The following is a 13,939-nucleotide window of genomic DNA, read 5'->3' as shown; positions in this document are numbered from 1 at the left end:
ACGTATGTTAAGTTTGAATAAATCTTTGATATGTCGATCTGGTACGTAAGTCTATTTGGGTGTCCAAATAGGGCACCAGTCGCGGCCCACGGGGCTGGGTCGTGACATGTACAACACTCTTTTGGGTGAGGACACATAATTGATAGGAGATGGGTGAAGTACTCCCACTCAGTCAAGTAGCAGACTCTTTGTGTTTTGAGTGGTGTCTGGAGTCATATGCATGTTTTTGAATGTGTCGTTTCTTGAGAGGTTTGGTTTCTTATATTTGGAAGCGTAAGAAAATGTTTGTTTGAAGCAGTTGGCATGACTTTTGAGAGAATTGGCTCAATGTGTATATTTTAATGTGTTTTCGAAACTTTCATATCCGCTGAATCCTGATGTAGACCTGTTTGAGTGGCATGGCTGTGAGAAGTACTAGGGAATGTTGGATAAGTGGTTACTCGAGGGCGAGCAAAGTTTAAGTGGGGGTGTTGATATTTGGCACAAATACCAATATTTTGTGTCATTTGCACTTCACTTCTTAGCACTTTAATCGCAATTTTTAATGCAAATTGTTGTATATGATCTTATGTTGGTATGTTTGTATGAACAGGTATAACAGGGACCAATGGAGGGTATTCCGAGCAGTTTTTGATTGAATCCGAGGCTGTGCATGTTGGTTGAACATGGGAAGGTAGTTCCAGCACTTAAAGGCAGAATCCGACCACTGAAGGGTCTCATGCGCTGGATATGCGTCGCACAGCCAGCGCACAAAAACCCCATCTCTGAATCTCAGACAGTCCATGCATTGGCCATGCGCCGCGCAAGCAACACACAGAGGAGATTATGCGTTGGCCATGCGACACATAGCCAGCGCACAAGCGGCGTCAGTTGTCCCACTTGGATCGGGATTGGGCCAACTTATCTTATATTTACCCTAGTATATAAATAGTCGTTTTGAACATTAGAAAGGCGGCTTGGACGAATTTTGAGACTTGTGAAACTCTTTCTAGGTTTTATTCCTCTTCTATTATTTTTCTTTACATTGAAACCCTATGTTAATCATGAATTCTTGTTTTTCCATTCACGAATCATGTGTAACTAAACACCGTAATTCTGGGATTGTGGCGTAGCCATGAATATTGACGTTTGACAAGTATTTCAATCTTAGTAGCTTGTTCGTATGCAATTGCCTATTAACTTCTGTGCTTAATTGTCTGCGCAATAGTTGAGTTCTAATTACTAATTGATACTCGTGCTTGGGAAAGGCGTTGTCAATATGGAGAAGAAGTAACGAGATTGTGATCTGAATATCCCTATAGTTGGGCCAGGATTTGTGACTAGGATAGGAATATACTTAGTTACCGCAATCAATTTCATGTCGTACTCTTATTGCATTCTTGATAGGTCAATACCATAGGAATATAGGAGGCGAGTTATCTTGAATCGGCGAGTAGTGGTTCGGGAGAACACTACGAGATTAATAATCCGGTTAATTGACAATTGTGAACAAAGTTGCTAAGGTGGGATACTTGAATGACTCAATAGGATAGGTGAACAGACCACGACCTTGGAATACTTCTAAAATCGTGATAAAAGCAGTATTCAAATACGTTCTTAGCATAAATTCTGGTTACATTGTTGGTTATTTATATTACAGCATTAGTTTACGAAACAACCAAAACTTTTATTCTTAACTTGCATAGGTAGTAGCAATAGTTTATTTTCGTGAAAGTATTGGTCATAAGTCTCTGTGGGTTCGACATCCGGTTTTATATAATCACTATATTACTTGTACGACCACGTACACTTGTGTGTGCATTTGGACGCAACAAGTTTTTGGCGCTGCATGAGACCCTTCAGTGGTCGGATTCTGCCTTCAAGTGCTGGAACTTTCTTCCCATGTTCAACCAACATGCACAGCCTCAGATTCAATCAAAAACTGCTCGGAATACCCTTCATTGGTCCCTGTTGTACCTATTCATACAAGCATACCAACATAAGATCATATATAACAATTTGCATTAAAAACTGCGATTAAAGTACTAAGAAGTGAAGTGCAAATTATATATATATAATATGGGATGGATTGAGCTCTTTTCAACTTATCAAGTAAAATTGTATACAATCAACATCTAAAATTAAACTCATAAACAATATTATATACAACGTCTAATTTTAACATACTACCATAAATTCAGGATTCTAACGAAAATAAGAAGTATTAGTGATTATAAGAGTATTACTTACAAAACCAAAAGAACATTGAATACTACGGATACAATGGTTAGCAATTATATTTTGTTCACTGGATTAAGAATTCATTTAAATTTAAATGATTTTAGGAGTCCTTTTCTCCTCTTCTTCTTCTTCTTCTTCTTCTTCTTCTTCTTCTTCTTCTTCTTCTTCTTCTTCTTCTTCTTCTTCTTCTTCTTCTTCTTCTTCTTCACGAAAATAAAAGAATCAAAATAAGGTCGGATTATATAATGAATTAATTTTTTGAATGAATAATTTTATACGTGTTTTAAGTTTGAAAAAGTGACTTTAACCCTTTTCAGGTTAAATGCATATCCAAACACAAGTTCAATTTTCAAATATACTTTTCAACTTAACTTAAAATACAACATTTTTTCAAATGTCATATTTTTAATGCCCAAACGCCTACTTATTTTGGTTGCACGGTTTCTATTCTTATCTGTGAGAGAAGTTTTTTTTTACTTAAAAATCTGGTCTTGAAAAATGAAGTGAAAAATCAGACACGATATATATCCAAACGGTTTTTTTTTTTTAAGAAAAAAAAACTTCAAAAAAAAATTATGTCCAAACGGGCCCTAAAAATTTCAGAACGTCAAATTTGCACTCAGTGGCATCTAAAAGTCCCTTCCAACTTCCTCCGGACTCTCCTCCCATGTGGTTCGCTCAAGAATCACCCAAGAACCTTTCCATCTTTTTGATTGAAATGGGATTGACGGGCCAGGCTCTTTTTCTTCGTCTAGCGGTCTTGGGACAAGAAGTGATAGTAGTTCTGCGGGACACATTGTGCATGGATCAAATTGTGACAAAAGGCATGAGATTGGGCCTCGATGCTTACTATTGTGTGCTAACTCAGACGCCCACTCTGTGGTGAATCATTCCCCGACTCAATTAGAGATCCCTTTCTATCATCCTCTGCTTCTCACAGGCTACCCCTCTTCCAAGTCCTTAGGGTCCCCTCCAAAACATAACCAGTCCGCCCTCTCATATTCCTCCTAACTTGATAGAACTTGATGTCAATGCCCAAATAGAGATATCTAAGACACTTTGTGTCATGCCCCGAATTATGGCCTAGGCGTAATACGACACTCAGTGTCTTGCTGCATGTGACCGAGCGAACCACATGGCTTGCTGAATCAACATGGGCTATGAACTAATGCGTAATATAATGTAAACATTCATGGTGGGAGTTAAACATGGGATTAAATAATCATAGTCTGAAAATAATATTATATCATGAATGCGGAAATATAATAATGTAGCCAACAAGACTAACTCAACTGAACATCTGACATGACATAACTGACTAGTCTATGAAACCTCTGACATGAATCTACTAACTAAATTGTTTACCGGGACAAGGCCCCCGGCATATATTAACGATATAACTGACATGAAACTAAAGTAAAGATAGCACCCTGAATAGAATGAGGCTCACCAAAAGCTGATACGAGCAATGTCCTAATAAGCTGATGTGTCATCCTATAAGTCAATACCTGGACTGTGAAACTGTAACGACCCGTTTGGTCGTTTAGCACCTGTGAACTCGTTTTCACTAAAATACCCTTTTCGTAGTTTAAAGGGTATTCTTGACTTGCGAGAATTAGTGGCACGGTAATTTAATTGGCGGGAACTTTTTGAAATATAATTATTTAATGTGTGTGAATAGTTTATTTATAGGAATATGAGTTTCACACATATAAGGCGCAAGTTGGTAAATAAAGTATTTGACAGAATGACTATATTTTATAGTATACAAAGTAGTTAAGTGAATTAGTGAAGTGGGTCAATATTGTGATAAGTTATTGGGCCAAGCCCACCTTATATCTCCTACATATAAGTTGCCCTAGGGATTTCATCTAGTTCACAAAACATTAGGTGATTGAGAGAAGGAACACGTGCTGGGAATTTCGGGTTTCAGTGGCAGCATAAGAAGCTAGGGAGATATCAAATTATCAAGGTTCAACAGGCATTAGGTATTAATTCTAATCTTCATTATAGAGATTTTGGTGTGAAGTTATAACAATTTATGTGGACAATGAGTGAGTAATGAGATGAACAATGATTGGAAGGTAATTATGAATGCTAACTATTGGACCATTGGAATTAAAGTGAGGATTCACATAATGATTAGTATAAGTATTAAGCCTTGGCGAATTTTCATTGTTAATTACGTGTGCTGTAGGAACACTTCAATATTCCTTAATAGGTGTTCTTATTTACCATCTTGGTTAAGTTATGATGATTAGATAATGATGACAAAATGATTGAGGACTAATGATCGAGTAATGATTAACAAATCATTGTTGGGCAGTAATGATAGAATTGATGTAGGGATTAAATGACCCCGTACGTTTTTATTTTGATTGAAAGTCACTGTTCGAATTTTGCTTCTAGTTTTGAATTTTTTTTTTTTGTTTATCATGTTCCAATTTCAATCTTTATATATTGGGTCTATGAAATTGAATGTTAGTTGTATTGGATTATATGAACACCTTTAAATTCATGGTATTTGATTTGTGGAAAGTGAGATGTTAATTCTAGGTTAAGATTTTGGGATAATTGAAGGTTTCGAGCCTTAGTCTTAAGAAATGGGAATAAATGATTTGAGAGTCCATTTATGGATGAAATTAACTAATCTTCTAGATAAAAGACCCTTGGGCTATGGGTGAAATCATTTTTCAATAAAATTTCAGTTTCACCCTTATGGGCCTGGGGTCACTTTTTAAGGTCATTTTTGTGTTTTGAATATAAGTATAGCAATATGGGTGTTCTTTGATTCGTATTCTAACGTAGATCGCATATTTGATAGACTTCGATAGTTCAGAGGCCCTACGCAAAGGGAAGACATTGGTTTGATTGTTCGTGGCACCTGCTCGGCATTGAGGTAGGTTACAGTCTACTTTAGTTAGACTCTGATTAGAGAATCGTATGTAGTTGTAGAAAGTGACGGGGATAACATGATAGGCCTTCGGGCATGAAGTGGAGGTGAATTCCAATTAGGTTGGTTTTGTCAGCTGTTATGTGGGCTTGTCGCCAAATGTGTTATTTCCGTGATTATCACTTGTTTGTATCTCCGTCACATACTAGTTCACTCATCACATGAAAAGAAATGGTAATATTGATAATTGAACAGTGGACAGTAATATGACTTGTACTTGTTGATTTATATTGGTGATATTGTTGAGACTGATATCATGCATGGCATGCTTTCCATATTATTGTTGTGATGATTGGTGAGGTGAGTGATTGAGAGACTCCGAGGTCTTTGCCGGAGATGGAGAGTGACAGAGAGACTCCAGGTCTTTGCCGGAGATTGAGAGTGATTAATATCCTCCGAGGTTTCTGTCGGAGAGCACGAGTGGTACATGGACTTCGCGGGTCCCCCATGGGTCATGGCTTTGAGGCACTGCCCTTAGCATGCGTGTACGAGAGTGGAGTGAGAGAGGTGACTATTGCATTGCATTGCATTCATCCACTCATATATTTGACTGATCATTTGGTGAATTATATCTGTCTTGGTTGATTTCATGATTCCTTTACACTTTACCTGTATATGATATATGACCATACATGTTTGCTCTATATGCTACTTGTTGGTTTCAACTTCTTCATGCGTTATCTAATCATTGTCGGCCTATGATGCTTACCGGTACAAGTGTTGTACTGATACTACTCTTGCTGCACTTTTGTTGAGTGCAGAGTACGATCCAGGTTCCAGTTCTACACCCCGTGGCTGATACGCGAGGGTGACATCTTTCAGTCATTCAGGGTGAGCTACTTGGTCATCCGTGGCCCCTGTGGGACCTCCTCTATTTATTTCTGTTTTCGTATTCGATAGACAATATGTAGCCATCGGGTATTTTCAGACTTCTATTCCGTACTATGTTTGCGCTCTTATACTCTTTGACCAGATTTTGGGGTTAACGTGACATTTCTAGTTATGATAAGCATTTAAGACTTGATAACTTATTCTTATTTAATGTTTCGCTTATTTTACTTGTTATTAGTACTGTGGGTCGCTTTCTCGGAGACACAGTGTTGGTGCCACCACGACTCGTGAATTGGGTCGTGACAAGTTAGTATCAGAGCTTCTAGGTTAATTGGTCTAACGAGTACAAGAGCAATGTCTAGTAGAGTCTTGCGGATAAGTACTTAGACGTCCGTACCCATCCTCGAGAGGCTATAGGACATCTAGGAAGCACTCCACTTCTTTTTCTCTTTTCGTGCTAGTTTAATCCGATTGGTATCTGGTTCATTCTTTTCGTGCGAGATTGTTCAGATTGGTATCTTAACCTCATTTCTATGTGCTCTCACAGATGGTGAGGACGCGATCGACCGCTACTGGAGGCCAGGAGCCTGCACCTGTACCTGCACCCGCATCCATACCCGTTGCCCGAGCAGCTGTCCGTGGGCGAGGCAGGGGACGTGGCAGGGGACGTGGCAGGGGCAGAGGCCGTGCAGCTATTCCAGATAGGAACCAAGCACCCGCACCTGCTCAGGACCCTGACATAGAGTTGACTCCGGAGCTTGACGACATTCTGGAGGAGGAGATTAGGGCTGTTGAGACACAGTCTGGGGTCGCTGCTACTCCTGATTTTCAGGAGGTTGTGTTTCGAGTGTTAGGGTACTTTGACAGTTTTTCTCAGGCGGGCATGATTCCAGCTGCTCCAGATGGCTCGCAGACTAGAGTGGGAGGTCATACTCCCGATGCTACGGTTGCTCCAGGATTTCGGACATCGAGGGTATTGCCGACAGCAGCAGTGGCTCCCCGTATTGATGCTACTCCAACGCCTGATTTTGCTCTAAGGCCTATGGATGGGCCAGTGTTGACTAGTGAGGAGCGAAAATTGTTCGAGGGGTTTACCAAAATGTCTCCTCCTTGGTTCCATGGTACTCCCGGGGAGGATGCGTATGAGTTTATTGTTAGCTGCCACGAAATGCTTCATAAGTTGGGTGTAGTGGAGTCTCACGGGGTCGATTATGTTTCTTTCCAATTAGTTGGGGATGCCAAACAGTGGTGGAGATCGTACATGGAGTGTCGACTAGTTGGATCACCACCTTTGACCTGGACCCAGTTCTACCAGGTGTTCCTGGAGAAGTATGTCCCTCGTACTTTGAGAGATAACAGAAAGGACGAGTTTTCGACATTGGAACAGCGGGGTAGGTCGGTTGCGAAGTATGAGACCAGATTTCTTGCTTTGTCCTGTTATGCGACGGCATTACTTCCCACAGAGGCTGTGAGAGTGAGGAGATTTGTGAAGGGTTTGGACCTTCCGCTTCGGTTGGCGACCTTACAGTTGGAGGCTTCTGGGTCCTCATTTCAGTCAGTAGTAGAGTATGCTAGGAGGTTCGAGTCAGAGATGGATGGCGACAAGAAAGCTCGTAGATTTGACAGTTTCAGAGGTCTTATTAGAGGTGGGGGACACCATGACAGGGTTCGTCATCATCCCTACAGCCGCCCCATCCAGTCATCACTACAGGCTTTGGCAGGTGGTTCTTCAGGTTATAGCGGGCACGATTCTGAGCAGACTTTCCGAGGTTCTTACTCTCGATCTTCAGACCGCGGAGGGTATTCTGGTTCTTCTATGACAGTTCAGCAGCCTATGGCCAGAGGAGCATGTTTTGAGTGTGGCGAGACAGGGCATTACACGAGAGAGTGTCCTAGATCCAGGCAGGGTTCCAGAGTTCCGACATCTAGGCCTCCAGCACTGCCAGCTAGATGAGGAGGATATTCTAGTAGAGGGGGTTCGCAGTCGGGCAGGGGTGGCCATCAGCCTAGCAGAGGTGGTCATCAGTCTGGTAGAGGCAGTGCTCAGTCAGTGAGAGGAGGATCTCAGGCAGTCTGTGGTGGTCGTGGAGGCACACAGTCCGAGGGTGGACGTGCCCATTTCTATGCTTTTCCGGATAGACCAGAGGTCGAGGCCTCTGATGCGGTTATCATAGGTATTATTTCAGTTTGTCACCGATCAGCTTCTGTCTTATTTGATCCGGGTTCTACTTTCTCTTATGTGTCCACCTATTTCTCTACGGGTCTGGATATGCTTTGTGATATGCTTGATGAACCTATTCGTGTCTCTACTCCTGTCGGAGATTATGTGATAGTAGATCGGGTCTTTAGGTCTTGTGTGGTCACGTTTATGGGGTATGATACGTGGGTAGACTTGGTTATTTTGAATATGATGGACTTAGATATTATTTTGGGCATGGACTGGTTATGTCCTTATCATGCTATTTTAGACTGTCATGCCAAGACAGTCACGTTAGCCATGCCAGGTATTCCACGGTTAGAGTGAAAGGGTACTCCTAGTCCAGCACCTAAGAAGATCATATCATTTCTTTGGGCGAAGAAATTAGTGGATAAGGGATGTTTGGCATATTTGGCTCATATTCGGGATACTAGTGTGGATACTCTTTCCCTGGAGTCGGTGCCAGTTATTTGTGAGTTCTCAGAGGTTTTCCCTACAGATTTGCCTGGTATGCCGCCTGATCGAGATATTGACTTTTGCATTGACTTGGAGCCAGGCACCCGACCTATTTCTATTCCACCTTATCGGATGGCTCCGGCAGAGTTAAGAGAGTTAAAGGAGCAGTTTCAAGACTTGTTGAGCAAAGGGTTTATTATACCTAGTGTTTCTCCCTGGGGTGCTCCCGTTCTGTTCGTGAAGAAGAAAGATGGTACCATGCGGATGTGTATCGATTACCGACAATCGAACAAGGTTACAATCAGAAATAAGTATCCAATACCCCGCATTGATGACTTATTTGACCAGCTTCAGGGTGCATCGATCTTTTCTAAGATTGATTTGAGGTCAGGTTATCATCAGTTGAAGATTCAAGTGGAGGATATTCCGAAGACTGCTTTCAGGACCCGATATGGTCATTATGAGTTCTTGGTGATGTCTTTCGGGCTTACTAATGCCCCCGCAGCATTCATGGATTTGATGAATGGGATCTTGAAGCCTTACATGGATTCATTTGTGATCGTGTTTATTAATGACATCCTGGTGTACTCTCGGAGTAAGGAAGATCATGAGAAGCATCTGAGGATCGTGCTTGGCCTGTTGAAGGAGAAGAAATAGTTCTGGCTCAGTTCCGTAGCATTTTTGGGACATATTGTGTCCAAGGATGGGATTATGGTTGATCCCAAAAAGATCGAGGCGGTTAGAGATTGGGCCAGGCCTACTTCGGTGACCGAGATTCGGAGCTTCGTGGGCCTTGCGAGTTATTATCGTCAATTTGTGAAAGGTTTTTCATCTATTGCTTCCCATTTGACTAGGTTGACTCAAAAGAATGTGCCTTTCCAGTGGTCCGATGAGTGTGAAGAGAGCTTTCAAAAGCTCAAGGCTTTATTGACTTCAGCCCCGATTTTGGCTTTACCTGTGGAGGGAATGGACTTTACTGTTTATTGTGATGCTTCTCGGATTGGCTTGGGTTGTGTGCTGATGCAAGATGGTAGGGTGATCGCATATGCTTTGAGACAGTTGAAGGTTCACGAGAAAAACTACCCCACTCATGACTTAAAGTTGGCTGCAGTAGTCTTCGCTTTGAAGATTTGGAGACATTACTTGTATTGTAACACCCCAAATTTTTCTTTTTTGAAAGTAACACCTCAAATTTTTAGAAGAAAAAAAAAATTTAGTTATGTTTCGGGTGACCTGACTTCGGGAGGTCGTAACCCCATCCGAATTTGAGAATTTGGGAAAACTCATAAAATTAAAGTTTTGAGTGCTTCAAGATGTTCTGGAAAGCTATTTCATAGACCTAAAACTTTCATCAAGGCTGTAAAACCCAGTTTTGCCTTTAGCTACCCGAAAAGGGGTGATGAAGTGCAGGGGGAGGTGCTGTCCAGATTTCTGTTTTGAACATTCTACATGGACTGCTGTTAGTATTTTGAGCATATCTTTTTGTACAAAATTGCTGTAGGGGTGATTCGAATTTCTATGAGACCCTCGGACATATATCTACAACTTTCATTGAGGACACAAAGTCCAGTTTTTCCATTTACCCCTTCGAAACTGAGCAACAATACAAGACGGTAGCGCTGTCCAGAATTTCTGTTTTGATAGTTTGGGCTGATTTTCGTTGATTTCGTGTTTAGTTGTGATGTGCTGGGACTTTTGAACTTAAGTAGATATTTATTTGTGTATTTAAGGTATATATGCTCTTGTACAAGCTAAGAGGAATTATTTGACGAAGTGGACTTTGATTGGTCTATGGCGTAGATGATTTGAACTCCTCGAGTTGTGGTAGAACTTGTTGTGTGGTAAAACGCCAAGGTTTGTGTATAAACTTGAACTTAAAATATCTTTATTTTTCTGGAATTTTGAAGTATCTTGATGAGTTATTTCTTTACTCTTCATCTTATATTATTATATGGTTATTGTCTCAAGTATTGCAAGACTTTTGCTAAATCGCCCACTTGTACGAATTGCTTGATCATTTTGCATTCTTGTTGGGACTTATTTCTTGATATTGGGTGACGAACCTTCTTGATATGGGCTTCGGTCCTTCTTGATTTCGGGGCTTCGGCCCGTCTTGATATTGATTGTGCGTAGTGTGATGGCATGACGTACATATTGGGCGAAAGTGGTTATTTGACAAATTCTCTTGAATTGAATTATAAGCTTTCTTAATACTTGAGCCTTAGAATATTAGTATTGATATTTTGAAACTCTTCAAGGTTTGTATTCGATACTTTGATATACTTGTTCACTTGGGCTTATTGTTACCTTATTGAGCCACCTACGGCGAACAAGGGAATTGGAGAATTTAATGGCTCCAAGCCCAAAGTTTATACACCACTAAGCTTCATGCTTAGCGATAGTTGTTTTCTATCGTAGGTAATGCGCGAGATGAGGTATGAAGATGGCCATTTGGAGTAGACTTTATGGGAGCCCTTGTGAAGATCACATCTGCATATGCATCTAGTTTTTGTAAATTTTTTGGGACTTGTACATGATACATATGTGGCACTTACGTATGAAATTTTGAAGGCTTGTGGAAAACAAGACCATGTGCTTGTAACTTAAACTTGATGACTGGTTTTGCTATTTTAGGGTGTGTTTTTAACCCAAGTCATGCCATATACTGAATTTGTATTTTGTCTTGTAATTATGTACAAAGGATGATAATAGTTTTGTGAAAATCACTAGTTTGAGTTTTGTGCATCTTATGGACCCGTAATGGTGTTGATTTGGAAATAAAATTTCAAAACAAAGTTTCTTAAATGTGTTGACTATTTGAGAAGGGAATTATCATTTTAAAATGATACTCTGCTATTTTATTTCATCTAAGAAAATTTTTGGATCGCACAAAAAAAAAACAAAAAAATGCCGTACTTCCAAATTTTTTCGCATGGGCCTTTTTCCGCTATTAAATATATTTGTGAATATCTTTTGGCATAAGTTCCTTCTAAACGGTAAAGTGAAAAATTGGCTTTTGTTCGTAATAGTGTCCTCTCAAAGGGGGTGCTACAAGTGTTGGTATCAGAGCCTAGGTTTGTGATTCTAGGACTTTTGTTGTGATTTGTTGGTATACTGTTCCTTTTTGTCACATGTTTTTTTTAGTATATAGCGCATATGCATCATGTACATGTCCCTAATGCAATGTGATCTTCCCTTATGTAGGAATCAAGTCGTGGCATCTTCTACTTCTAATAGACTTATGGAAGCCGCTCGTGAGAGTTTAAATAACTCCAATGCCCAACCTGACCTACAAGAAGGGGTTGGAGAACATTTTGCTGATTCTAATCCTCCTAGTGCAAGTGGATCTGAAGCGGGAAATAATCAGGGTACAAGAGTTGGGCCACACCCTCAGATGAGTCATAGTGCTCCTGCTGTTGATCCCCCTTTTCAACAAATGGCTGATTTCTTTCGTCACATGGCTAGAAGAATGCCTGCCTCTGATGAAATGAACTTTGAGAAAATGAGAAAAATGGGTGGAGTTGAGTTTGAAGGCACTGTTGACCCTACAGATGCTGAGCAGTGGTTGGAACGGATTGAAAAAGTTTTTGAGCAATTAGAGTGTTCAGACGCTGCCAAATTTAAGTATGCTGTCTCATTGTTACAAAAAGATGCCTATGATTGGTGGGTAAGTGTACCGAATGCCAGGGCAAAACCTCCTGTTCTTACTTGGAATGATTTTGTGAAAGAATTTCATATGAAATATGTCCCACCTACTTATCATGATGCAAAGAAAAAAGAGTTCTTGAATTTAGAGCAAGGGAGTATGTCTATTGCTGAATATCAGCAGAAGTTTCTCAGGCTATCTCGTTATGCTGGTGGTATTATTAATAACGAAAAAGATAAGTGCAGGCGATTCGAAGACGGTTTGAATAATTCCATCAGAAAATCTGTGGCGGTCCTACAACATGAAAGCTTTTATAAATTAGTTTCAGCTGCTCTTACTTGGGAAAGGATCGACAAGGAACAAACTAGTAGAAATGAGCACAAGTTCAGGAAAGCTGATGCAGATTCAGGAGGTCCATCAAAAAAGGGAAGGTTTGACAGTTCCAAAGCTAATACTGTTCGAAAGTTAGCCCAACATAAGCAAAATAGATCAAGTTCCTCTACTGCCAGCACTCCAAGCTATGGCCAAGGCAAGACTCGTACACCCACTTGTGCACAATGTGGAAAGAATCACTTTGGTACTTGTAGGAGAGCTTCTGGTGCTTGTTTTAATTGTGGGAGCTTCGATCATAAAGTGAAGGATTGTCCTAATCCTAACCCCACTTCTTCTCCGCATACGGAAGGCTCGGTTCAAAAACCTATTACCACTCCCTCTCAAGGGAATAGAGGTGCAAGATCTAGAAACACACAAGCAACAGGTGCAGGTGGAGCCAACCAAGCTAGTGGGTCAAGAGCTACAGCACGAGCTTATGCGATGAGACAGAGGGATGACCAAGATGGAGCAGATGTGGTTGTTGGTAAATTTCACTTATTCGGCTTATGTGTTGTTACATTATTTGATCCTGGTTCTACACATTCCTATGTTTGCTCATCATTGGCTTTTCCTGAAAATGTGAAATCTGTGAGACTCGATTGTGGTGTGCTTGTCCAAAGTCCTTTGGGTCAACAAGTTATTTGCAATCAAATCTATCGAGGTTGTCCCTTGGTGATTCAAGATCTAGTCTTCCCTGCTGATTTGATCGAAATGCCTTTCCAAGACTATGATGTCATTATCGGTATGGATTGGCTTTATAGATACCATGCTGTAGTTGATTGTAGGTCGAAGCATGTGACCTTTAGAGCTCCTTCACTTTCACACATCATTATTCAAGGTGAAAGATCATTGACATCTAATATTATCTCCGCGGTTGTGGCAAGGAAGATGATCAGACAGGGTTGCGAAGCTTATCTTGCTCATATATTTGATACACACCTGGAAAGTCCAAGCCTTAAGGATATACCAGTGGTGTGTGAATTTCCTGATGTCTTCCCTGAAAATCTCCCCGGACTGCCCCCGGAAAGGGAGGTTGAATTTCCTATAGAGGTTATTCCTGGAACTACTCCTATTTCTATAACGCCTTATCGAATGGCTCCAGCAGAATTAAAGGAGTTGAAGAATCAATTGCAAGAACTTCTTGAGAAAGGTTTCATTCGCCCGAGTGTTTCTCCTTGGGGAGCTCCTGTTCTATTTGTGAAAAAGAAAGATGGGACTCTTAGGCTTTGTATTGATTACCGGCAACTGAACAAGGTAACAATTA

The 13,939-nt window shown here is 40.7% G+C and overlaps 1 protein-coding gene across 1 annotated transcript; it reads left to right on the top strand.

Annotated features, from left to right (window-relative positions):
* The first annotated feature begins 10,032 nt into the window (after positions 1-10,032).
* Positions 10,033-12,940, top strand: LOC132629177 (uncharacterized). The gene is made up of 3 exons (XM_060344903.1): positions 10,033-10,511; positions 11,862-12,832; positions 12,891-12,940. Exons 2-3 carry the CDS (start codon positions 11,899-11,901, stop codon positions 12,938-12,940), a joined length of 984 nt encoding a protein of 327 aa, XP_060200886.1. The 5' UTR covers positions 10,033-10,511; positions 11,862-11,898.
* The last annotated feature ends 999 nt before the right edge of the window (positions 12,941-13,939 follow it).

The sequence above is a fragment of the Lycium barbarum genome, chromosome 2 (genome assembly GCF_019175385.1).
Source record: "Lycium barbarum isolate Lr01 chromosome 2, ASM1917538v2, whole genome shotgun sequence".
NCBI lineage: Eukaryota > Viridiplantae > Streptophyta > Magnoliopsida > Solanales > Solanaceae > Lycium > Lycium barbarum.
The sequence above is the reverse complement of the archived record's forward strand: the minus strand, read 5'-3'. Positions and strand labels throughout refer to the sequence as shown.

Coding starts and splice junctions, on each gene's coding strand:
- LOC132629177 (XM_060344903.1), top strand. CDS start 11,899: ATGGAAGCCGCTCGTGAGAGTTTAAATAACTCCAATGCCCAACCTGAC. Junction 12,833..12,890: donor CACTCCAAGCTATGGCCAAG/GCAAGACTCGTA, acceptor TGGTACTTGTAG/GAGAGCTTCTGGTGCTTGTT.